The sequence below is a fragment of the Hylobates moloch genome, unplaced genomic scaffold (genome assembly GCF_009828535.3).
Source record: "Hylobates moloch isolate HMO894 unplaced genomic scaffold, HMol_V3 SCAFFOLD_6, whole genome shotgun sequence".
NCBI lineage: Eukaryota > Metazoa > Chordata > Mammalia > Primates > Hylobatidae > Hylobates > Hylobates moloch.
Genome location: NW_026652281.1, coordinates 127,046,675 through 127,074,549, shown reverse-complemented (window position 1 = coordinate 127,074,549; position 27,875 = coordinate 127,046,675). Strand labels below are relative to the sequence as shown.

General features: G+C 41.1%; 1 protein-coding gene across 1 annotated transcript; it reads right to left on the bottom strand.

Moving 5' to 3' along the window:
- Positions 1-27,875, bottom strand: SLC26A2 (solute carrier family 26 member 2). The gene is made up of 3 exons (XM_032158337.1): positions 27,654-27,875; positions 9,021-9,744; positions 1-7,076 (listed from the first exon to the last, which is right to left on the bottom strand). Exons 2-3 carry the CDS (start codon positions 9,717-9,719, stop codon positions 5,556-5,558), a joined length of 2,220 nt encoding a protein of 739 aa, XP_032014228.1. The 5' UTR covers positions 9,720-9,744; positions 27,654-27,875; the 3' UTR covers positions 1-5,555.

The window sequence follows — 27,875 nt, the reverse complement described above, 5'->3', positions numbered from 1 at the left end:
TGCATTATTAGAGTGACAATTTATTAGCAGACAAAATAAATGAAACCTCTAAATCTCAACATACCTACAGGATCTTACATAATAAACAGCATAAAACATAACCTTCTAGAAGAAAAGTATCTGCTATTAACCAACTCCCCCTCCTTTCCAGTAGGCTTCAATACATTAATAACTCATCCTCATCCCATAAGAGGGTTAAGCAATGATTTACATGGAATTACATCAAGGCACTTGCTTTAATTAAAAAATACGGTATAAAACATGCTCCTAAAAGTCATCAACCTTGAATAATTAAAGAAAAAACAGGCAGTATACTTTTTTGGTGAATAGACAAGACTGAAAATTTAAGTTCATTCATCTGTCACCCTGATATTGTCTTGGTTTGTGTACAAAGTTCCAAAGAAGACAAAAAAAAGGTAGCCTATTACATAGATGGGTATGTTCATACACACTCATTTCTGAGAAACAGAAGCCATGGCAGCAACAGGACTCAAACCATAATTTTCCAACTGATTTGTGTTGAAAAGGCAAGGGCTGTTTGATCCCATGTATCTTATTATTTTAGGGATGGTGCATAAGATAAGGGAAGAGAACGTCTCCAAAATAAGTTGATTAAAGTTTTGGTTGAAAGACCTTTTTGGCTTAAGTTGCTTACCTATAGACTTACAAACATAGTATCTACAATAAAGGCGTTTAGTGTCCTTCATTATTCCAGTTTTTAGACTTCAGTCCATTCTTTTCCAATTTTACAACACTAAGATAAAAAATACACATAAGAGAATCCACTATTTACTATAATGCTTATTTTACTTTTTAACTGTACTTAACATGTTTACTTTGAAATTTCAGTTGCAAAACTTTTTTTTTAAGTCCTTATCAGGATAAAAATTACCTTATAAAAATAAATCTCCCCAACTCTGACATCTAAATTCTCCATCCCTGTACGTTACTAAATTTTTTTAAACCTTAAAAATTTACCTTTAACATATTTCAATAGTATTTTAGTACATGGACTATAATAACAAACCAGCTGGTATATTATTTTGTCATTTTCCATTATAATTTTCATTCTTGTAATTAGCAACCAAGTTAATGATTCCATTCAGGATTATCTAAACTGTATTTATAAAAAAAACCCCACAAATTAGGAGCCTAACAGCTTTCTATTTTTTTAATTAAAAAAACTGATTCTTTTTAATTTTTTTTTTAATTTTAGGCTCAAGGAAACTTCACTGCTAGTGAAACTGCACTCTCAACACCACTCAATGATCTAACAGCTTCCTAAATCCAACTTCATTGTTTTTGCAGTTTAAGCCCAGTTTCAAATAAGGCATCACTAGAATGGATAAAGAAAACACTGAGATGGGGGATAGAAACATTAAAAGGCAGAAAAACTAAGCAAAATCTAAATCCTGTCAACTGGATGTTTACCATTTCACACTGAACTCTTTCCCTGAATAGACCAGGGACATCACTGCCTCCTGCTCAGATCTCAAAGCTTCAACATGCTCCACAAAGCACCTCCCCAAGTACCCTAGTGTGTTCCCTGGGAGAGTTACCACACAGCCCACCTACTGGATTTAGTACCATAGTCCCAGCACTTGGCCCAGGGTCCTAGACTGCTGGGTAGGTCCTCAGAGGTATCTGAAGTAATGTCTACATTGATACAAAGAAACCTATGGCTCATCTGTAACAATACATAGAGAAACACAATTAAGAACAATAAGGATCACAGAACTCGAATGGATCGTTGTATCTTCAAGACTCAATTTAAGTTACCAAGAAATGCACTGTAGCCCTTTTCTCACTTTTATAATCAGATCAGGGCTAACCCTAACATGTTCTTAAATGACCACTTACTATGGGAATATTGCAGCAGAGAACTGCTATTCTTGTTAAAACGTACTACCCATTAGCATTAAGAGTCTAATGAAATCGTCTAACACCTAGACACATTTTTAAAGTGCATCATTTACCATACGTAAATTTGAAAACAATTTTGACTTGCAATGTCTGTTGTTCAAAAGCAAAGTCAGACTATCTAAATCTTGTTTTCCTTTGGTCCTACTTAAAAAAAAATTAGACATCTGTCAGTTTTATTACCATCAGAGGCACAGATAGTACTACAGTCACTCAGTTTAGAAGGAAGACACCGCGCTCCAGAGTAGGTCAACCCAGGCTACCATGAGCTCCTCAGCCCTTTCAGCGTTGGTGAATCTGTGACCCTGTGCCCCTCCCCTTCTAGAAAGAGAAATTTGCTCTAGAAAGAGACCTTGCTCTCAGAGGTATGGCTCCTAATCCTTGTCTCCCTATTATTGTGTGGGGGCTAACCAGGGATTAGATCCTATTCAACTGGGTTCCTCTCTTTTCTGCCTCCACTGGTCGGATAATAGTCTTTTCAATGGTCTGTTCTCTTCACTTCTCTACAATGTTTTCCTTAGTCTACCTGTGCACTGGCACACTCCAACCCTTTGGCTGTAACAAATTTAAAAATAAATAAGGATGTAAGAGTTCTAACCATCAAGAGTATACCACACTACGTTTCAATTAAATAACCATTTTATGATATTCAGAATTTTGTACTGAGAAAATGCTTCATTTAGACTCTAAAGTTTAGAGTAAGCAAAGTATTTTTGTATCAATACAGTGTTTAAAATAATGCTTAATGAACTAAAGTCCTATCCTTTGGTCAAGACAGCAAATGAAAACAGTTTGTTTGTTTGTTTGAGACGGAGTCTCGCTCTGTCACCCAGGCTGGAGTCCAGTGGCACAATCTCGGCTTACTGCAACCTCCGCCTCCCGGGTTCAAGTGATTCTCCTGCCTCAGCCTACTGAGTAGCTGGGACTACAGGCGTGTGCCACCACGCCCGGCTAATTTTTTGTATTTTTAGTAGAGATGGAGTTTCACAGCGTTACCAGGATGGTCTCGAACTCCTCACTTCAGGTGATCCACCCGCCTCGGCCTCCCAACGTGCTGGGATTACAGGCATGAGCCATCGCGCCTGGCCGAAAACAGTTTTTTTTATTGGCAAATTAGGCTTTGGTTCTAGGTTTGATTCCTCTGAATATCAGCAACCAAAACATTTTAACAATATGTAAGTATAGGCAACCTCAACCCAAGTAGAGAGGATGAAATGTAAATTCTAGTGACATCTTAAATGTTTCTACAGATAGCTACCAAAAGCAGAATCTCTTGTTTGTTTGGATGGATGGCACAAGTACAAACCAGAACATAATTCAAGGATTCGCTAACTGCATGCATAACGTTCCAGAACTGTTTACATCCACATATGGACAGAAATCGCTGGTAAAGGTCAAATCCTGTTATCCCTCCTTCTGAGGGATTTTCCAGTCTTTGGCTGGAATTATATTTTTTGCTGTGTTGGTGTTGGCTAATTATAACGTCTTAAGCATGTACTCATTACTCTGTTACAGGGTATTAGATACTATAATAGTCTCAACTTAAGCCTGCCTTGGGAGAAGGGCAAGAGAGATTAAAAACAAATAACTTGGCCAAGTGCACTGGCTCACGCCTGTAATCCCAACACTCTGGGAGGCTGAGGCTGAAGGATTGCTTGAGCCTAGAGTTTGAGACCAGCCTGGGCAACACAGTTAGATCCCCTCTCTAGAAAAAATTAAAAAAATTAGCAGGGTGTGGTGATGCATACCTATGGTCTAGCTACTTAGGAGGCCAGAATGGAAGGATCACTTGAGCCCAGGAGTTGGAAGCTTCAGTAAGCTATGATCACACTGCACTTTGGCCTGGATGACTGTCTCTTAAAAAAGAAAAAAGGAAAAAAATAAAGACTGACCAAGATACTGTGATTTTACTGCTATTATTCATAAGGCTGGATAGAAAGGGCAAATACTGGCTAAAAACAAACAAGCACAAATACAAGCAACAATTAACATTTCTGGAATTCCAGACCCAAGTTCTAAAAGGATGTAAAAATTCAGGAAGCCTACACTTAATTATAATGTGAATCACCTATAAGACAGAAATCCAGACTTTCTACTGAGCAACTGCTTTGTTGTGATAATGGAAAGGTATTTTCCATGTCACCAAATGGGAGAGCTCTACCAACAGAAAAGCAACACTGGCAGCTTATGGAGCTAACAATAAAGTTAAGTTACATATATCTACATAGGATAATGTAGATATAATACAATATATATGCATTTTAAATATACATATTAAACATCTACATACTTAATATATGTCTAAAAGCATCCCACTCCAACAGATGCCCTACACATAGGGTTTGCTTCTCATAAATATTTAAAATTGTTTAGAAACTGGGAACAGATTGAAAAATGATTTTGTACTTTTGCAGTTTGCTTTTTTTTTTTCTTTAAAGATGGCTGTTTCATAAATTAGTTCCCTATTCCTAACTTTGGAGAACCTGGTTTTTTCTTACCTTTCAAGGTCCAAATATAAAACTATAAACTTTCAGTGTTGGACATTCTTGCTTTTTGAAAGGAAATTCCTCCTCAATTCATGACCTGTGGGCCAGCTATTATGAATAATACACCCATAGCACTTGGGTTTTATGAATGTGATCCTTCTAAATCCTCCTGCATAATAACTTTAGGTGACTTGAAGAGTTAAAAGCTGTCATTGTCATCAATATTTACTGTACATCAAACTCATTTAAAATGCTGTTAGAAATTGCTGACTGGCAAGACTGTCACTAACAAAAACACCAGTTTAGGACAGATTCCGTGGGAAACAAACTAGAAAGCTAAAATAGAGCTTAATGGTAGAGAAAGTCTCAGAAACAAGGACAGACAGAGATCACAGAAAAGACAAGGAAGGACTCCTGTTGTTTTTTCTGATTTTGAAGAGCTCTTTGTGCTGACCTGTTTACCCTAAACAAAAAGGCATGACTAAAAATTTCCAATGTATTACAAAGGGTATTCTGTCTAATGTCAGGCTGGCTCTTAGGATGTTACAAACCTGCCCAGACTTCTGATGAGACTGTGCCTTAAGGAGAGGAATGGCACTTTCCTACTAAAAACTACTGCCATCTGGGGAGCAAAGACTGGGGATAGAAAACTATAAGAACAAACCTGTCTAGTTATGACTTTGTGATCCAGAAGCCTCTTGACCTATTGGTACTAGAGCAGGTGCAACATTCTTTCCCTCTCTCCACTGAGCCACATAAAGAAGTCTACGGCACTTCCGATGCAAATCCCAACTTCACCGCTTCATCTCTCGGAGAATGAACAATCCAAATGTATAACCCCTAAAACAGGAGAGTAATTAAGTTTTGGGGCTACTTTACAGTACAGTTCAATACATACTTATTGCATTCCAAGAATACTTCGTATCTGCAAGAAAGCCTGAAACCGTATTTTCTTCTTTTTGACTCTGTCCAGCTACAAGCTCTGCTGCAGTGTGTATATACAAATGCCATTAGCTTCAAAGGATGAATAATATCTAGCCACTTGGTTAAAATTTCAAGTGTGTGAAATTTTCCACTGTGGAACTGGGAAATGTTGGACACTTGAAATTTTAACCTATTGACTAGACATTCTTCTATCTACTTTCTCAATTAATCACTACTAAGACTCAGACCATTGGGAACACATATTCCTTTCTGATTTTTAGATACTTCTGCAAAAGCCATCGCTTCATACACACTATAGAAGAGAAGGTTTTCTTCTTCCTTTTTGCAGTATTCTCCCTTGGTTAGGGAATCCCTCACAGAGGGATTGCACTGAGCCAGCAGAACCTGGATTCCAATGGCTTCATAATCTCTGCGAACTTCTTTCAGTGTGTGGATCCCTGCTGTATCTAAAAATTGAATTGCACTGCAGTCAATCACTATAGTATGCAGCTCCAAGGGATCATGGGAAAGTTGCAATGACATTTCATCCTGGATTCCACCAGGAGTCACTACTTTCTCTTTGATCTTTCTCTTTGCTGCCTTCTTCCAAGCCACCTTTATTAAGACTGGGTTGACAGTTTGTTTGTATAAAGCAGATTTAAAGCATTCTTTGTTTATGTAGTAGAGAGGGGCTACAAAGCGGAAAATCTTGATGCCTGGCTTAGTCTGAAGGTTCTTGTAAGCAGACACAGATTCAAAGACCTCAGACTCTTCCACCAAGCCAAGCAATGAACTCTTTGGCTTCTGAGTGCGGAGGATGACACAAAACATAGAAAAACAAACCCCAACAAGTAGGCCTATTTCAGTACTTAGCAGTGCAGAGGATAGCATAGTAACAAACCAGATAAGTGTATCCATTCTACTAATGCTCCACATTTTGGGAAGATCCCTAAATTTACGAAGGGCTCCCCGTAGATTTACAATTGTGATCACACCAAGGACACTTTTTTGAAGGGAATAGAATAAAGGAGCTATTACTAGGAGGACCAACAAAAGAACCAGGGCTGTTACCACACCAGAAAGCTGAGTATGGCAGCCTGTTGATTCTTTAACCAATGTCTTTGCAAGAGCTGCACTAGTAGTAAAACAGTGGAAGAAGGAAGGGATGATATTACAAAAGCCAATGGCATACATTTCCTGGTTTGCTTTGACTGTGTAACCATGTTTCTTGGCAAACATCTCAGAAAGTGATACAGTGATAGCAAAACCAATGATGGAAATAGCTATTGCATCTACAGCCACACTAGGAATTAGGTTCCATTCTGGTACTTTGGGTGGCATAAACCCAGTGGGAATATGTCCAGCAATACTAGAATTATAATTCTCATGTAGTTTTCCAAAATGAGAGGCTAATGTGGCTGCTACAACAACAACAAGTTCAACAGGAATCGGTGCCTTAAGCTTGGACTTGAAGTGTTCATTGAGTTCTTTGGTTGGCAAAAGAACCAAAAGGCACAAAAGGCTGGTGATAAGATCACAGAGATTGGTCTTATGGATGTTTCTGAAGACATGTATCCAGGTAGTGATGAGTGAGCCCACACCATTACTCCGAGGAAGGTTGAGCCCAAGGAGATACTTGGCCTGAGATGTAAGAATAGTGATGGAGGCACCAGTGACAAATCCACTCAGCAAGGCATCTGAGAGGTAGACAGAAACAAAACCCACTTGAAAGACGCCCATTGCTACCTGGAAGGAAGGATATAGAAGTGTTAAATATCAATAGAAAAGAACTTCTAAATTTTATATTATCCTGACATTTCTTGCATGGAGACATATCATCAGAGCATCACAGAATGTCAGAGCTAGAATAAACACAATCATATATCAATCCTCTCATTTTACAGAAAGGAAAATTATGTTTAAAGGGCTAAGCAACTTGCCCAAGGTCACACTGTTACTTATTAGCCCAGGTGAGAAAGGAACTTTGGATTTCTTTCTTTTCATACAATGTTTCTTAAACTTGAATAAGGTTCAGACCTCTTTTTTTTTTTTCATTCTTCCCATCACAAAGAACAGACCTCTTTTAAAAGAAAAACATTCTCAAGGATCCACAAGAAAACTTCAAATTGGAAAAAATTCTTCTAGTTAAGAAACCATGTATTTTCCTTAAATTACAAATCACTACTGTAAAAGTGAAGTCTTACTGCTTCTCAGCCTCTTGGCTAAAAGCAAGTGTACAAGTGAAGTTTTAATTGGCAAAACAAAAAATTAGATTTACATCAAAATAGAATCACACTTTAAAAATTATTGTAGACTTATCTTTAACCTCATACTAAGAAACCATTCTCATGCAGTATATATGTACTTATGCCACACTGTCTCCCATATTAATAAAAATTCTGCATTTTTACTTCTTTATATTTTCCAATGTCTAATAAGTTTTCAGAATTGTTATGCCTTCTTCCTTCTTGGTGAGACAAACAAACAAAAAGGCAGAAGTTGGCTGGGCGTGATGGCTCATGCCTGTAATCCCAGCATTTGGGGAAGCAATGTTGGGAGGATCACTTGAGCCCGGGAGTTTGGTCATAGAGAGACCCTGTCTCTTTATAAATAAATGAATAAATAATAAATAAGTAAGTAGACTTATTATTTATCATTATATATGAGTAGACAGCTCATCTTCACACCATCTTCACTCTCCCTCCCCACTCATCTGAACACCAACTAAAGTGAGCTACTCTTCCCCTTCCCTTGTTGGTTTGAAATGCCTCTATTAGAGAAGGTTTAATCCTGGCACTGACTCCTGGATGCCAAAAGCCAGGGGCATGATGATAATGACAGATTAGTGGATTCTATGGGAGACTCAAGAATTTGATTTCTTATCCTTTCTCCTGGCTGATAATATGAAACTGTGGTCCCCAACTTTTTCCCTCCATCCCCAACAATCCAAGACAACCACTACCTTTAGTAAGAGTCGCTCAATAGATCAGCAATTTTAATGGAAGGTAAGAGACATTTAGAATTTGAGGCTGGGTGTGGTGGCTCATGCCTATAATCCCAGCACTTTGGGAGGCCAAGACGGAAGAATTGCTTGAGCTCAGGAGTTTGAAACCAGCCTGGGCAACGTGGCAAAACCCTGTCTCTACAAAAAATAAAAATAAAAAAATAAAAAAAATAAAAATCAGCCAGGTGTGGTAGCATGTGCCTGTAGTCCTAGCTCCTCAGGAGGTTGAGGTAGGAGGACTGCTTGAGCCAGGGAGGCAGATGTTGCAGTGAACTAAGATAGTGCCACTGCACTCCAGCGTGACAGAGTGAGACCCTGTCTCCAGAAAAAAAAAAAAAAAAAAGTGAGAAACTCCTGCACTCCCAATCCCCATTCCGTTACCCACTTGCCTAACTGCTAATGCTGACTCTGCCAATAACCAGCCACAAATAATCTCAAGCAAAGCCAAGATTTTCTGACATGTAAAATTAAAGAGTTGTACTGGGTGGTGGAGGTCCAGTGAACCAGCCTTATATTACCTGTGGAGTCAGGTTAGGGTTTGAATTTTGCCTCTACCCTTCATATATCCTGAACTCTCAATAAACGATACCTTTAATTATTGTGATTCCTCAGATCCCTTACAGACATGAGATTTCATGTACTAGATAACTTTTCTAGAAATAACCAATTGTTTCATTGCTCCTTACCTGATAAATTCCAGCTATAAAGGTTACACTGCTGCCAACCATAATTGCATAGCAACTTTTGTCACATATCCTGTCTGATGTGTGATTTAATAATGTGCTCCCATTTGAAACCATTCCTAAGGAAGGAGCACTACGGGCATTGTCATAGCCAGCTTTCTGTAGTTCTCGGTCAACTGTCTCACCAATCATAAGGCACAGTACTCCAAAAATGCCCACAGAGATGTGACGGGAAGTACCCAAGAGAAAATAAATGATGCTGGCAAAAAAAGATGTGTACAGACCATAGACAGGTTCTTGGCCAGCCAGCAGGGAATAAGCAATGGACTGGGGCACCAATAATATGCCCACAATCAAGCCCGACATCACATCCCCTAAAATGTTTTTCTTTAGGTTGTATTTTGGGAGCCACTGCAAAACAGGAAGGAAACCTAAAATCATATTTTTGGCTTTGGCTGGACTGCACTGGCAATTCTTCTGCAGCTTTTTAATAACAAATTCCTTGAAGTTTGTATCTGATTTCTCTTGACGCTCAATAAGGATCCTATGATAAGGTCTGCATTGGTCATCGGTCTCAAATTGCTTGAAGTCAGTACTTGATTCCCTTTGAAGTTCCAGATGGATCCCAGATGGATAACTGTCATTTCCTTCAGCTGAGTCTCTGGGTGAAAGGTCATGTTGCTCTTTACTTTCCGAAGACATTTCTGGAGATAGATGGTTCAGCTTCCTACACCAGAGAAAATACCAGTGTTCATCAATAAAGTAATTCTCAGTGCTCACATATACTAACAATTCTACTTGTCATTTCATGAGAGTTAAGAGGAATTCAGTTTTAGAATAGGTATCTTATGTCCCTTTTCCTTAATTGAGCCTCATTTGTCTTGGTTAGGGGGAAAAAAAAGACCAGAACCAGACCTTAAACAGCCAAGTCAAAGCAAATAACTGGCTGGGTACAGGACTTCCCAAGAGTATAAACCATTAAAGATTCTTCTCCATATATGCCTGGCTCCCCCTGGCAGTTTTTCCTCCAGAAAAGATGTAAGGGCAGCCTGTCTCCTTTCCATACATATGCTACCAGTGGTCTTCTTCCCAGGTTTTTCGCCTCCCAGGCAGACTGCAAAATAGGATCTGGTCTTAACCCCTACCTTAACCTTAACTCCTACCTACCAGTCCTGAAACAAGGAAGATGATCCTTTTTTATTTTTTGGTCCCTTTTTAAACAACCTGCTAAATGTTGAAAATAAATAGAAGAAGAAGTAGGTTGCAGGGTAAAGATAAATGTTTTTGGCAATAAAAGGAAACTAGGGCAGAATGCATTTGCGTCTTTGAACAGTACTCCCTTGCTTGGCAGGAAAGAGGAGAGAGAAGTCAATATGAGGGTGCTGAATGTAAAGGGCATGAAGAGGGTCGATGGGCCAAGTGTCTCATACATGCTGTAGAAGGTTTTGGTCTATTGCACTATGTTCTAGTATGGAGTCATCTGCCCTGTGGGCAGGGCCCACATTCATGCAAGATTCACTTTACTATTCTAAGTACACACTCTGAAACACAGGTTGAATAGAGAAATAATGTTGCCCTGCACTTCCACTTGGAGGCAATACAGGTGATCCTCCATCTCTGTGTCCTAGACTATAAAACTAATGCCATAAGATCTACCACTAGGAACTATAGGAAAACAAAGAAAGTAAAAATAGCCAGAAAAAGAGAAAGGACAACAAAAAATAATAAGTCTAATAACCGGAGTAAGAGAAGAAAATGAACCTCAAAGGTTCTCAAAAGGCTCTCAAAGGAATAGAGCATAAATTGTTTACCAAATACTTCATGAATTAGTGCCTTTACATAAGCTGTTTACTTAGCTTAGAATGGCCATCCACCTTTTTGCCTGTCAAGATCCTAATAATTTTTTAAAACCCAGTTACAATGCTACCTTTTCCCGAAAGCACTAACCAATCTCCCCTAGCCCAAATGAAATACTACATCCTCTGTGTCCCATAGCATGTTGCACCTCCATTATAGTACTAACCATACTCTTGTATTAGTGAAGTAGGAATCTCTCTAGCTCCTGGAGGAAAGATATCTTGTTCATCAGTGTAATCTGAATGTAATGTAGTAACACTGAGATAGCAGGCTTACAAAACATTTGAATGAATGAATGAACAAATGAACAAACATTTGTGACTGTGGCCAGATAGAGACAATTTTTTTTTTTTTTTTTTTTTTTTTGAGACAGAGTTTCACTCTGTTGCCCAGGCTGGAGTGCAGTGGTGCGATCTCAGTTCACTGCAACCTCCGCCTCCTGGGTTCAAGCAATTCTCTTATCTCAGCCTCCTGAGCAGGTGGGATTACAAGTGTATGCCACCATACCTGGCTAATTTTCACATTTTTAGTAGAGACAGGATTTCACCATATTGGTCAGGCTGGTCTCAAACTCCTAACCTCAGGTGATCCACCCGCCTCAGCCTCCCAAAGTGCTGGGATTACAGGCATGAGCCACCGTACCCAGCCAAGACAATATATTTTAGATGAAGGACTCAGGAAGTTTCTTGTTTTGGAACTGACAGAAAAATGAGCCCTTGTGAGGTTCTATAAACCTAATGTTACCAAACTGCCAAAATCCAGGACCTATGACTTATTCAAGAACACAAGATATATAAAAGTAACCCATATTCATTTTTGTTTAGGTTTAACAAGAGAAAATATTTTAATGGGCTTCTGAAGTAGATAAGCAAATAAAGAATAGACTTAGATGACCACTGACCCTGAGAAAATCAATCAGGTTGATGGATAGATACACCCAGCAGCAATTTGCTCTACAATGCAAACAGTCTGTGACTCTCCTGTCATTTCCTGCTTTCTAAAGCTAGCTTGATTGCACCAACATCCTATTTTGGAGAGCTCTTGGTGATTTCTGGGTCAAAGGGTTTTTCCAAACCTAAGATATGCAAAAGAGACATAAGAAAAAACTAATGGAATCCAAATCTTGCCCTGTATGGCTGCTATCTGGGAAGAATATAGATAAAAATTAATACTAGAAAGTAAAACAAAGAAATGGAAACTGTAAGAAAAAATCAAATAAGGAATGCTAAACGTGAAAAACACAGTAACAGAGATGATGAATGTCTTTGATAGGATCATTAGTAGACCTGAAAGCCAAAGAAAGAATCAATGAACTCAAAGACAGGTAAACAGAAATTACCTAAACTAAAACACAGAAACAGTTTAAATAACAAAACAAAACAAAAATCCCCCAATATCAACAATGTAACATAACATCCAAGAGCTGTGGGACACATCAAAGTATCAAACATATGCATAATTAGAATACCAAAAGAAGAGAGAGAATGGGCAGAAGAAATATTTCAAGATATAATGGCCAATAAATTTCCAAAATTAATAAGAGACATCAAAATATAGATCCAAGTAACCTAAGGCCAGGAGTTCGAGACCAGCATGACCAACATGGTGAGACCCGGTCTCTACTAAAAATACAAAATTAGTCGGGCATGGTGGCACACGCCTGTAATCCCAGCTACTTGGGAGGCCGAGGCAGAAGAATAGCTGGAACCCAGGAACTGGAGGCTGCAGTGAGCCGAGATCACGCCACTGCACTCCTGTCTGGACAGCAAGATGAAAACTCCGCAAAAAAAAAAAAAAAAAAAAAAAAAGGCCTGGCACAGTGGCTCACGCCTCTAATCCCAACACTTCCGGAGGCCAAGGCAGGCAGATCACAAGGTCAAGAGATCAAGACCATCCTGGCCAACATGGTGAAACCCTGTCTCTTCTAAAAAAATACAAAAATTAGCTGGGCATGGTGGTGCGCACCTATAGTCCCAGCTACTCGGGAGGCTGAGGCAGGAGAATTGCTTGAACCCGGGAGGCGGAGGTTGCAGTGAGCCAAGATCATGCCACTGCACTCCAGCATGGTGACAAAGCAAAACTCTGTCTCAAAAAAAAAAAAAAATACATATATATAATATATAATCTATCTCCAAGAATCTCAGACTATTCCAAGAGTAAATATAAAAACAAAAAGAAAACAAAAACCCTCACCTACACATATGACATTCAAGCTGCTGAAAACAAAAGATAAAGAGAAAATCCTGAAGACAAAGAAAAAACACGTATTACTTATACAGAAACAAAAATAAGAATTATAGCAGACTTCGGCCAGGCGCGGTGGCTCACGCTTGTAATCCCAGCACTTTGGGAGGCCGAGGCGGGTGGATCACGAGGTCAGGAGATCGAGACCACGGTGAAACCCCGTCTCTACTAAAAATACAAAAAAATTAGCCGGGCGTGGTGGCGGGCGCCTGTAGTCCCAGCTACTCAGAGAGGCTGAGGCAGGAGAATGGCGTGAACCCGGGAGGCGGAGCTTGCAGTGAGTCGAGATTGCGCCACTGCACTCCAGCCTGGGCGACAGAGCGAGACTCCATCTCAAAAAAAAAAAAAAAAAAAGAATTATAGCAGACTTCTTATTGGAAATCATGGAGGCCAGAACATGATGGAGTGGTATCTTTATATCGAAGAAATATATATCTTTTATAGAAATAGGGTCTTGCCCTGTTGCCCAGGCTGAAGTGCAGTGACATGCAATTATGGCTGACCATGACCTTGAACTCCCAGGCTCAAGTGATTCTCCCACCTCAGCCTCCTGAGTAGCAAGGATTACAGGTGTGCAACACCACGCCTAGCTAATTTTTTAATTTTTTTGTAGAGACAAAGTCTTGCTACTAAGCTCCCCAGGCTGGTCCCTAAACTCTTGGCCTCAAGTGATCCTCCCACCCTGGCCTCCCAAAGTGCTAGGATTACAGGTGTGAGCCACCATATCTGACCCCAGAAATATAAATTTGAACATAGAATTCTCTACCTAGAAAAAATATCTTAAAAGATAAGAGGCCAGGCATGGTGGTGAGTGCCTGTGGTCCCAGCTACTTCGGAGGCTGAGGTAGGAAGACTGCTTGAGCCTAAGAGGTTGAGGCTGCAATGAGCTGTGATCACACCACTGCACTTTAGCCTGGGTGACAGAGAGAGACTCTGTCTTAAATAAAATAAAATAAAATAAAATAAAATAAAATAAAATATGAAAAAGAAATAAAAACTTTCTCAGATAAACACTGAGAGGATTTAAGGCCAGCAGACCAGCACCATATATATGTGGGGGGAAGGGGAGAGAGAGAGGAGGGGAGACAGGGAGTGGGAAGGAGAAGAAGAGTGGGGGAAAGAGAGAGAAACAGAGAGAGACATACACACAGAGAGAGAGACAGTTTCAGGAAGGTTCTTTAGCCAAAAAGAATACACCAATCAGAAATTCAGTTCTACATAACAAAGAAAGTCCAGGAAATGGAACAAATGAAGACAAAGTAAAATTCATTTTTTCAATTAAAAAATCTTTAATTGCTCTAAAAGATAACTGTTTAAATCAAAAATGGGAATGTACTTTATAGCATATGCAAAATAAATGTGTGACAACAACCACACAGAATGGGAGGGGGAATTGGGAATTTTAAAGTCTTTTTAAAATTTTCTGATTATTATTATTTTTTAAAATAGAGATCAGGTCTCACTATATTGCCCAGGCTGGTCTCAAACTCCTGGGCTCAAGTGATCCTCCTACTTTGGTCTCCCAAAATGCTGGGACTACAGGCATGAGCCACCATGCCCAGCAAACTGTAAGGTCTTACACTAGATGTGAAATGGTATCTTATTTGAACATAGGCTCTGATTAAACATGTACATTTAAACCTAAGAGTAACCACTACATTTTTAAAAAGGTATAAAAAATAATAGTAGAGACAAAATAGAATCATAAAAAACTCTCAACTCAAGAGAAAGTAGAAAAGGAAGATAAAACATAAAAAACAGATGGAACAAACGGAAGACAGCTAGTAAGATGGTAGAGTTTAATCCAAGCATATCATATTAAATATGAATGGTATAAACATGCTAATTAAAAATGGAGACTGTCAGATAGGATTAAAAAATAAGACCCAAGTGTATGCTGTCTACTTGAAACCCACTTTAAATATAAAGACATACATAGGTTAAAAGTGAAAGGACTGGCCCAATTTAGTAATTTATTCAGCTTATAAAAGACACAGCAAGGTAATAAAATGCACATTTTGGGATCCCAAGAATAGATCCTTTTTTAATATGGTACTATTCCTACCACCTATCTATAATTAGCTTCTCTAATTTCAGATATTTCTGAACACCTTAAAATTCAGCTACTCTACACATTCCGGTTTCACCTAGCTGCTATCCAAAGTGATCCAGTAATAATATCAACAATCTTGTTCCCAACTCTCCCTTTCTCTACATTCATGGCCATGGTCCTTTCCCATCTCTAGCTCTTAGAAACTTACGTATTCACTCAGAAACAGTCCTACAAGTAGAACTAATTCAGCCACCAGTGTGAACCCACAAAGTTCCATAATCATGCTTTCCTTTACCTCTGTATGTATGCTACAAACTCACTGCTAAATAAAACTAGAAGCTGCTGACTACTATGATTATGGCATCTAAGGAGGGGAGACATCTGAAAGAGTTTAAGAATAGTTTGTTTGGAAAGTTTTCAAGGGAGGAACATATCTAACCTGGGCTCTGAAGTCTAGGTCAGGTTTGAAAGGATGAAAGAAGACCTGGAATATGGGTAAGAGAGAAGAAAACACAAACAGCAATAGTTCTAATGTTGGAGGAAAAGAATCAGAAATGAGAATGTTATGTTTAAAACAGAGAATGGTTATGGGGGATTAGTGGGAGAGGAGCCTACAAAGGTACCTGAGGGGGATTCTGGAGGGCCCTTTATGCCGGATTAAGAAAGCTAGACTTGAATCTGCAGGCAATGCATAGGCCCTGAACGATTTTGAGAAAGTCACTTACTATATCACTCATTTGGCAAATAATTATATATCTTCTGGTCTGATGTTATATTATTTCATTCTTTTTCCACTAAAGCAACTAATATTTTACCTTTTGTCTTTTACAGATAAAAAATAGTTGAAGGTGGTTTTAGAAAAACAAAACTAAGCCAGGCACAGTGGCTCACACCTGTAATCCCAGCACTTTGGGAGGCTGAGGCGGGTGGCTTGCTTGAGGCCAGGAGTTCGAGATCAGCCTGCGCAACATGATGAAAACCCGCCTCTACTAAAAATAGAAAAGTCAGCCAGGCATGGTGGTGCACGCCTGTAATCCCAGCTACTCAGGAGGCTGAGGCAGGAGAATGGCTTGAACCTGGGAGGTGGAGGCTGAAGTGAGCTGAGATCACGCCACTGCACTCCAGCCTGGGTGACAGAATGAGACCCTCAGAAAAAGAAAAGAAAAAAGAAAAAGAAAACTAAACTATAAACAGGTACAACCAAGACAGATTCTCCATGTATATAGTACCATCGGATCCTCTAACTCACTGTTGTCAGACAAGTCTAGGGAAGATCACAGCACTATAAAGGCCCAGGGATGCCAAGGACGAGCAAAGCCTTCTGTATTCCTCTCCATTTCATTCACTGATGCCTACAACCAGGATGGCACAGGCTACTTTCCAGGCCCTTCCCCTAGACTGAGAAGTTAATACTGTGAGAGGAAAAGGATCTTTTGGAGGAAAAGATAAGACGACTATTCAACAGAGGAAAACTCAGATCCATCTGTGTTAAATGGGCCTGCAACCCATGCTTACTGCATGAATGTCCTCAAGTGTCAACAAGCCTTCTCCAGCTGGATTGGCTAACTTTTCTATGTGAGCTCCTAGAGGTTGGGTACTGGTCTTCATTAAATTATACACATATTTTAAGCTCCTACTATAAGCTAACCACTGTGCTAGACACAATGCATCAGAACCTAGACCCCAAACCTAGGTGTCAATCTTTCTTTCCCCTATGCCATACTCCTATATAATCCATCAGTAAGTCCTGTCTGTTGTGCCTTGAATAATATATTTATCCTCTCCCCACTGCCCAAACTATTTGTAATCCAATCACTTCTCACTATTGTCCTACCATCCTCTCTCACCTGGAATACTCTAATAGCCTACAAGATCTGAACACTGCCTCCCTTTTTGCCCTTATTTCCTACTGGCTTTTTTGCAGTTGCTGGAACATGCCAAGTTGATTCCATTCTTAGGGTCACTGTACTTGCTCAAGTTGTCTTTGCCTAGAATAATAATCTCCCAGATCTATACAGGTATGTTCTCATCCTTTGGGTCTCAGCTTTTATTTTTCTTTTTTAGTCACAGGATCTCACTTTGTCACTCAGGCTAGAGTGCAGTGGCATGGTCATAGCTCACTACAGCCTTGAACTCCTAGGCCCAAACAATCCTCCCACCTCAGCCTCCCAAGTAGCTAGGACTACAGGTACACGCCACGATACCTGGCTAATTTGTTTTTATTTCTTTGTACAGACAGGGTCTTGCTATGTTTCCCAGGCTGGTCTCGAACTCCTGGGCTCAATCAATTCTTCCACTTCTGCCTCCCAAAGTGCTGGGATTACAGGTGTGAGCCACCATGCCTGGCCTCAGTTTATATGTCACCTCCTCACAGAAACCTTCCTTGACCATCCCAACCAAATAAAATAACACCTCCTTCCCAGCATTCTCTATATCCTTACTGGCTTTATTTTCTTCACAGCACTTCAGACTTCTGAAATTATATTACTTATAAGCAAAACTATTATTTACAGTCTTTCTTGTACTTATTATATTTCCATTATCAAGAACAATGCTTAGCACATACAGTAGAGGTTCAGTAAATTCTTGCTAAAATGAATAAGAACCCAATTTCTACCCACAATCAGTGGATTAAGACAGAGTTTTAAACAGCATTCTAGGTACCGTAACAGAAAGGTTTAGAGTATTCTGAGAGTAGAAAATAGGCTGCAGGCCAACGTGAAGTAGGAAGCTGCAATGTTAATAAAAAGGGAAAAGATAACTCAGGCAAGTGAAAGATCACAGTATAGTCCAAGACCCAGGAAAACGTCACACTAGGTTCCAAGGGCGAAGTTGTAGGAGATAAGGCTGGAGTGAAAGATTAGTTTTTATGTAATCTCAAGAAGTCACGAGTTCATCCTCTAAGCTACAGTTACCAAAGGCCTAACCTCCAAGGCAGGAACGGGCAGGAAGTTTGCCATTTCAGTGGTACAACTAGGTAAGAGGTGGTGCTTAAAGGACATACACAGACAAATCTAAGATGAATTCTGAGAAGAACCACACAAAAGGAAGGATGATATACAGGAAGATGGAGAAGAAAATGGAAAGATAGGAAGCAGCAAAAAATCTGACTTCGGGTTTTTTAGATTTGAGATTTTTATAATATGTCCAGATGGTGTGTCCAGCAGGCAATTAGAAATGTGGTTCTCAAGTACAAGAGAGAAGCGAAAATTGGAAAAATAAATGGGGTGGAGGGAAAGGTCTACGGTATCTCATTCTCCGCTGAATTCCATTTATATGTTCAATAAACGTTTGTTGAATATGTGCTTTATCTTCCTAACTAGATTAAAATTATTCAAGATGTTCTACACTTTTTGTGTACTATCATAAGACCTAGCATAGAATTAGGCACATACAGGAAGTATCTAATAAAGTTTTTGATGGACAGAATGGTTTTTTATTTTAAAAAGTTATTTTAACAAAAACTTCTCCAAGAAGAATTAGCTTTGACTTTTGTTGGACAAAAATTTTTGTTTCTTTAAAAGACATTTGAGGCCGGGCACAGTGGCTCATACCTGTAATCCCAGCACTTTGGGAGGCCAAGGCGGGTGAATCGCTTGAGGTCAGGAGTTCGAGACCAGCCTGGGCAACATGGCAAAACCCTGTCTCTACCAAAAATACAAAAATTAGCTGGGTGTGATGGTGCACACCTGCGCACCTGTAATCCCAGCTACTCAGGAAGCTAAGGCACAAAGAATCACTTGAACCCAGGAGGTGGAGGTTGCAGTGAGCCAAGATCGCGCCACTGCACTCCAGCTGGGGCAACAGAGCGAGAGTCCGTCTCAAAAAAAATACAGCTGAGGCCAGGCGTGGTGGCTCACACCTGTAATCCCAGCACTTTGGGAGGCCGAGGCAGGCGGATCACGAGGTCAGGAGATCAAGACCATCCTGGCTAACATGGTGAAATGCCATCTCTACTAAAAATACAAAAAAAAAAAAAAAAAAAAATTAGCTGGGCGTGGTGGCGGGTGCCTGTAGGCCCAGCTACTCAGGCAGCTGAGGCAGGAGAATGGCGTGAACCCAGGAGGCGGAGCTTGCAGTGAGCCAAGATTGCGCCACTGCACTCCAGCCTGAGTGACAGAGCGAGACTCCGAAAAAAAAAAAAAAAAAAAAAGACAGTTGATACATTTGATACATTGCTGGTAGAAATGTAAAATGGTGCCAACACTGTGAAAAACAGTTTGATGGTTGCTCAAAAAGTCAAACACAGCACTGCTATATGACCTAGTAATTCTGCTTATACTCAAAGGACTAAAAACTGTAACTCAAACAGATATTTGTATACTAACGTTCATAACAGCACTATTTACAATAGCCAAAAGGTGAAAACAATCCAAGTGTCCATCAACAGATGAACAGATAAAGCATGGTATAACCATAAAGTGGAATATTATTTGACTATTAAAAAGGAATTAAGTTCTGATACTCTTCATCTACAACATGGAGGAACCTTAACGCCATTATGTTAAGCAAAAGACAGACACGATGCAAACAAATAAAAAATAAAAAATAAAAAAAAGACCTGGATCTAAAAAAAAAAAAAAAAAGGACACAAAAGGACAAGTATTGTATGATTCCACCTATACAAAATATCTAGAAAAGACAAAATGGGCCAGGCAGGGTGGCTCATGCTTATAATCCCAGCACTTTGGGAGGCTGAGGAGGGAGGATTGCTTGAGCCAAAGAGGTCAAGGTTGAAGTGAGCTATGATCATGCCACTGCACTCTAGCCCAGGTGACAGAATAACAACAACAACGACAACAACAACAAAAAATATATATATATACACACACAGAGAGAGAGAGAGAGAGAGAGAGAATAGGCATATACATAGAGACAGAAAATAGATTTTACTGGGTACTGGGGGAAGTGGTGAGTTACTGGTTACAGAGTTTCAATTTCTTTTTTTTTTTTTTTTTTTTTTTGAGACAGAGTCTCACTCTGTCGCCCAGGCTGGAGTGCAGTGGCGCAATCTTGGCTCACTGCAAGCTCCGCCTCCCGGGTTCACGCCATTCTCCTGCCTCAGCCTCTCCGAGTAGCTGGGACTACAGGCGCCCGCCACCACGCCCGGCTAATTTTTTGTATTTTTTAGTAGAGACGGGGTTTCACCGTGGTCTCGATATCCTGACCTCGTGATCCGCCCGCCTCGGCCTCCCAAAGTGCTGGGATTACAAGCGTGAGCCACTGCGCCCGGCCCAGAGTTCCAATTTCAAGTTTTGGAAATAAATAGTAGTAATGGTTACACACCATTGTGCACGTACTTCATGCCACTGCATGGTACACTACATTGATATTAGATGAAGGAGATTTCAGGGACAAAAACTTTACAAAATGCAAACTAATCAGTCCTCAAGTTCATTTCCTGACACCTCCACCAAAAGAAAGAAAAAAAGTTTATTAAATTTATAGTGACAGAAGGTACATCAGTGGCTATTTTGGGATAGGAAGTAAGGAGGGGTAGGAGGGAGAGATTACAAAGGGGCATGAGGAGATTTCAGGGATTGATGGATATGTTCACTATCTTGATTGTGGTGACAGTTTTACGTATATATATATAGAGAGAGTACCTTTTAAATATGTACAGTTTATTGTATGTCAATTATACTACAATAAAGCTATAAAGTCTAATTCTTATCTGAAGGGGAAAAGAGTAGCTTGAATATAACCTGTTACATAATTTTCTTTTTCTTTTCTTTAAGAGACACAGTTTCACTCTTGCTCAGACTGGAGTGCAGTGGCATGATCATAGTTCACTGCAGCCTTGAACTCCTCGCCTCAAGCAATCCCCCACTTCAGCTTCCAGATTAGCTCGTATTACGGACACATGCCGCTGTGCCCAGCTAAGTCATTTTGTTTTCAATTGCAGTTTATATTTCAATTCCTAAGAAATCGCCACTGAATGTTCCAATACTCTGGATATGCAGCCTTCGGAAATGTATTTCTTTTTTTTTTTCTTTTTTTTTGAGACGGAGTCTCGCTCTGCCGCCCAGGCTGGAGGGGAATGGCGGCAACCCCGGCTCACGACAAGCTACGCAGCCGGGTTTACGCCATTCTCCTGCCTCAGCCTCTCCGAGAAGCTGGGACTACAGGCGCCCGCCACCACGCCCGGCTAATTTTTTTTGTATTTTTAGTAGAGACGGGGTTTCACCGTGGTCTCGATCTCCTGACCTCATGATCCGCCCGCCTCAGCCTCCCAAAGTGCTGGGATTACAAGCGTGAGCCACCGCGCCCGGCCGGGAAATGTATTTCTTAAGTCCCCAGACACACACAACTTTGGGAGGAAGTGTCTAAGCAAGGTTTTATTTCTTTTTGTAATATTTTTCTAAAAACAGTTATATTTAGTTTTAAAATATGACAGCTTCATTGGATAGATCTGATGACATATTAATCAGATACAGGTTGATTATCCCTAATTTGAAAATCCAAAATCAAAAATGCACCAAAATCTGAAACTTTTGAGCACCAACATGATGCTCAAAAGAAATGCTCACTGGAGCAATTTGGATTTCCAGATTAGAGATGCTCAACTAGTAAGTATAAAGCAAATATTAGAAAAAAAAAAATCCAGAAATTGGAAACACTGCCAGTCCCAAGCATTTCAGATAAGGGATACTCAACCTCTACTGGGATTTTCCTAAGAAACCTAGGCCACTTAAAACTGAGCTTCACAACCTGTTGTAAATATGGTGTGATATGCATGTTTGTGTGTGTGTGTTTAAGTAACTGCTTTTAACACATAACACAATCTAAAACCACAGGCAGTGAGGGTCAGTAGAAAAAGTAACCTGTTGTCAGGAGCCCTAGACTCCAGGCAATCATAACCCTCTGTCCCAAACTAAATGATTGAATCATTAAGTGGTAGTTTTCCTGAATTACAGGACTTTAGAGCTAGACAGAGATCAAGAAATCCAACCGCCATGATTTTTTGGTAAGAAATAAGAGTTCAGCTGGGTACCAGTGGTTTACAACTATAATCTCAGCACTTAGGAAGGCCGAGGCATACGGATCACTTGAGCTCAGGAGTCCAAGACCAGCCTGGCCCACATGGTGAAATTCCATCTCTACTAAAAATCCAAAAATTAGCCAGGAGTGGTAGCACATGCCTATAATCCCTGCTACTTGGGAGGCCAAGGCACAAGAATCGCTTGAACCCAGGGGACGGAGGTTGCAGTGAGTTGAGATTGCGCCACTGCACTCTAGCCTAGGCGATAGACAAGACTCTGTCTCAAAAAATAAAATGAAATAAATATTCAAATTAGTGAAATCATTTGCTACTTAAAGGCAGAGATAGATCCAGAACCCAAGTATCCTGACTCCTAACCTTTTTCCTCTAATAGATTGCCTATGCCAGTCTCTGTAAGTGTATATACATCGGATAATTACAAGAAAACTAGAGTCAACCTAAAAACAACCTAAAGATCTCAAGTTTGTGGAAAACCTGAAGTCTTAACATTAACCCAGCATTAATGTGAACAAGTCAACAACCAAAGTAAGTCTCCTCTCTTATAAGGAAAAATCTCAGATTAGACTGGTAAGAGCTACAGTGTAAGAAAAAAAAATTAAAAATATATTTTTAATAAAAATAAACTAGACTAGAATATGTAGTTTAGAAATAACTTTTTTTTTTTTTTTTTTTTTTTTTTGAGATAGAGTCTCGCTCTGTTGCCCAGGCTGAAGTGCAGTGGTGTGATCTCGGCTCACTGCAACCTCCATCTCCCAGGTTCAAGTGATTCTCCTGCCTCAGCCACCTGAGTAGCTGGGACTACAGGCACCTGCCACCATGCCCGGCTAATTTTTGTATTTTTAGTAGAGACGGGGTTTCACCATGTTGGCCAGGATGGTCTCATCTCCAGACCTTGTGATCCACCCACCTCGGCCTCCCAAAGTGCTGGGATTATAGGTGTGAGCCACTGCGCCCAGCCACACACAGCTTGTAAGTAGGGGAATCATGACTTGAACAAGCCTGCCTGATTCAAACGTATACTGTCGCTTGATTGCTTATTTTGAAGCTGTTTTTAAATCTTCAGAAAAGTTGAAAGAATGATACATGGAACACTTCCATACTAACAATTCACCTATTTAGCAATTTTACAATTCATAAGAGGTTAACACACTCTCTCTCCATACTTATATGGGTTTTGTTGTTATTGTTTTTGAACTATTTGAAAGTTGCAGACATAGTTCAGCCTTAAACACTTTATTGAACCTACATTTAAAAAAAAAATTTTATTTTGAAATAACTGTGGACTTGCAGAAAAGTTGCAAAAATAGTACACAGTTCCTGTATAATGGTCACTCAGTTTCCTCTAATATTGAACCTACATTTATTTTTTATTTTTTTATTTTTTATTTTTGAGATGGAGTCTTGCTCTGTCACCCAGGCTGGAGTGCAGTGGCGCAATCTTCGCTCACTGCAAGCTCCTCCTCCTGGGTTCACGCCATTCTCCGGCCTCAGCCTCCCGAGTAGCTGGGACTACAGGTGCCCGCCACCACACCCGGCTAATTTTTTGTATTTTTAGTAGAGACAGAGTTTCACCGTGTTAGCCAGGATGGTCTTGATCTCCTGACCTCGTGATCCACCCGCCTCGGCCTCCCAAAGTCCTAGGATTACAGGCGTGAGCCACCACACCTGGCTATTTTTTATTTTTATTTTTGAGATGGGGTCTCACTCTGTCACCCAGGCTGGAGTGCAGTGGCATGATCTCGGCTCACTGCAACCTCCACCTCCTGGGCTCAAGCGATCCTCCCACCTCAGCCTCCTGAGTAGCTGGGATCACAAGTGCACGCCACCATGCCCAGCTAATTTTTTGTATTTTTTGTAGAGACAGGTTTTCGCCATGTTGTCCAGGCTGGTCTTGAACTCCTGAGCTCAAGTGATCTGCCTGCCACGGCCTCCCAAATTGCTGGGATTATAGGCATGAGCCAAGGAAGGGCCCAGCCTGAACCTACATTTTTAAAGCACTATGCCTCTTCTTCAAAAGAAGCATTCATTAGCAAGATGAGGTCAACCATTTGGATATGCTCCCCAAAAATCTGCACTGGCTCCCTACCTCCTACCAGATATGGTCTAAAAACGTTGGTATAAACTTCTATGCATGAGCCTGAAACTGCCACTGTCTTGCTTCCTCCTATGCACTAGTGTTTCAATCACCAGTCCATGAAAATATTAAGCAGCCTTTGCCCTTGGGGCCTTTGCTCATGTTGCCCAACCTCAAATGACACCTTATATACATCGGTCCCTTCCTAGATACAATACATAAAATAGAGGCCAGGCACAGTGGTTCATGTCTGTAATCCCAGCGCTTTGGGAGGCCAAGGCAGGAAGATCACTTTGAGGCCAAGAGTTCGAGACCAGCCTGGGCAACATAGCAAGATCTTGTCTCTACAAAAAAAAAAAAAAAAAGTTAAACAAATATGCAAAATAGCAGGCGGGGTGCAAGGGCTCATGCCTGTAATCCTAGCACTTTGCGGGGCCAAGGCAGGTGGATCACCTGAGGCCAGGTGTTTGAGACCAGCCTGGCCAACATGGTGAAACCCCCTCTCTACTAAAAAATACAAAAAATTAGGCCAGGCACAGTGGCTCACGCTTGTAATCCCAGTACTTTGGGAGGCAGAGGCAGGCGGATCACGAGGTCATGAGATTGAGACCATCCTGGCCAACATGGTGAAACCCCGTCTCTACTAAAAATAAAAAGATTAGCCGGACGTGGTGGCATATGCCTGTGGTCCCAGCTACTCGGGAGGCTGAGGCAGGAGGATCACCTGAACCCGGGAGGCAGAGGTTGCAGTGAGCCAAGATCGCACCACTGCACTCCAGCCTGGAGACACAGCGAGACTCCGTCTCAAAAAAAAAAAAAAAAAAAAAAAAATTAGCCAGGCGTGGTGGCATGTGCCTGTAATCCTAGCTACTTGGGAGGCCAACAAAGGAGAATCACTTGAACCCAGGAGGCGGAGGTTGCAGTAAGCCAAGATGGCGCCACCACACTCCAGCCTGGGCAACAACAATGAAACTCCATCTCAAAAAATAAATAAATAAATATATATATGTATGTATATATGTATGTGTATATATATGTATATACATACATATATGTATACATATGTATATATATGTGTATACATATGTGTGTATATATGTATATATGTATATACATAATGTGTACATATACATATACATATACACATATACATATACACATATACATATACACACATACACATATATACACATATATACACATATACATACACATATACATATACACATATACATATACACATATATATATTTTTAAAAATAGCACCACTGCCATTGCTGCCATTTCCACGTCTTCCTCCTGGGCCCAGCCCTGCCTTGCACTCCTATGCCCTTTGCTTTATTTTTCTCCATAGCTCTTCTCACCATTCCATACTACACATTATTGTCTTTCACATGAGGGCATTGACTTGCTGTTTTGTTCAAAGCTGTATTCTCAGTGTCTTGAACATGTCTTGTACCTAATAAATGCTTAGCAAGTATCTGTTGAGTGAATTAGAATTTAACAGCTATATGATAAGGAAAAAGGAGTTACTTTCCCCATTCTCACTTAACTCTCCAACCCCACTCTTCTGCCCCCACGTGCCAAAACCAAGCTTATGTCAAGAAATTAAGCTTGACAAGCATCTGCCTGGGGGTTTACATTCACTAAAAGTGTGATTATCCTTCTGTCAATCATGGGGGAAAAATAAAAAATAAAAGTGTGGGCAGGGCACAGTGGCTCATGCCTGTAATCCCAGCACTTTGGAAGGCCAAGGCAGGAGGATTGCTTGAGCTCAGGAGTTTGAAACCTGATTGGGCAATATGGTGAAACACCATCTCTACAAAAACTAGCCAGGTATGGTAGCATGCACCTGTGGTTCCAGCTACTCGGGAGGCTGAGGTGGAAGGATTGCTTGAACCCACGAGGTCAATGCTGCAGTGAGCCTAGATCGTGCCCCTGCACTCCTAGCCTGGATGACAGAGTGAGACCTGGTCTCAAAAAAAAAAAAAAAGTCAAATCAGAAATAAATAAAAAGTGTGATTAATGTTTTTTTTCCTCAAAAATTACCCCTAGCCCAGAGTATGTTCATCTCTAGATCTTCCCCTAGGAGGCAGCACACTACAGTACAATAATTGTCAAATACAGAGAGCCGTTAGCGTCTTAGGACCACCCCTGAAAATCCAAGGATGAGATCCAGGACTCCACACCCTAGATGATGCTGAACCAGTGAGCTTAGGACCACACTTGGAGAATCACTGGATGTGTTCTGGAAGTCAAACAGATCTCTGTTCAGATCCCAGCTATACTGCTCAGCAGTCATATGGCAATGGTTTTGTAAAACTTCACTTTATTCAGCATCAATTTCTGACCTGTAAAATAGGGTAACATTACCTAACTTGTTGGTTTGTAAGGCTAACACAACTACCTACCACAGTGCCTGGCACATAGCATTTACTCAATAAACGACAGCTATTAGTCTCTGTCCGTTGCTATATCCTGCCTTGAGATTCCTGTTTGTTTTTAAAGGGTCCATTCCTTTCCAACAGCTTTGGCCCTCCATTTCTTATTGATTCAATTTTCAAAAACAAAAAGTTCTGCTTAATCTAGTATTGCATATCACATTAGTTGTAGATTTCACATAAAGAACTGTTGGGGACAAGGAGAAAAAACAGATTAACTAGAATGGGCGCCGGAAGGCAATTTAAGTTCTGAACGTTTCTAACTCACTGTGGTCTCCAATCTGTGCAAGGAAGGAGCCCAGCCTGATAGTCTATGAGTTTGGAGAGCTGGGTACAAGTCCTAGCTCTGCAAAAGACTTGCTGTGTATTTTTAGGCAAGGCTCTGGGCCCTCTCTGTCTTAGTGTTTCCATCCATCCAGTGAAATAATTTCAACTTAGTGTGTGAGTCCGAAAGAACAGGTCCTGATTTTGTACTTAATCGGGTGTGTGATCTTTAATAACCAAGATAACCAATCCGTCTCGCCTGTGCCGGCCTCAGTTTCCCCATCTGTCCGAGGTGGTGGTGGCTCCTATCTCCTCGATCCCTATTCTAGATATCTAGGTTCGAGACGGATCAACGAGGACTGGAAAAGCAGCGGAGTGCGTGGCACCCGGCGAGATACGGCGAGATATGCGGGATGGAGGGCGGGTGGGCAGCCGCCAGCCAGAGGAGCAGGCCCGGATCACCAGGGTGCAGCGCCACTCGCCCGGCCCCGGACCACCCGGGAAATAACCCGACGCACGCCCCGCTCCACGGCGGCGACCCCTGATCTGGGATTCTACCGCGCGGGGACCCAGCCAGAATGACTCTGGGACGGGCCCGCTGACCGCGTGGCGGCCGGCACCGCTCCCTCCCTCTTCCCTGGTCCGCTTCCCTCTTTCCTGGTCCGCTTCCCTCTTCCCTGGTCCGCTTCCCTCTTCTCACCTCTCGGGTCCGGGCCGCTCCAGGCAACCAGGCGCCGCTGCACGCGTCTTCCACCGTGGCCAGACTGAGGTGGACACCGCTGCGCCGGCAGAGCTAGACCTGCCCGTCCCTTTCCCCGCCCATCGCTAGGACTCCGGAGGAGGCGGGGCCCGGCTGGCGGGACCTACGGGCGCAGCGAGGACGCACCGGCGAAGAGATGCCGGAGGCAGAGCCAGTGCGAAC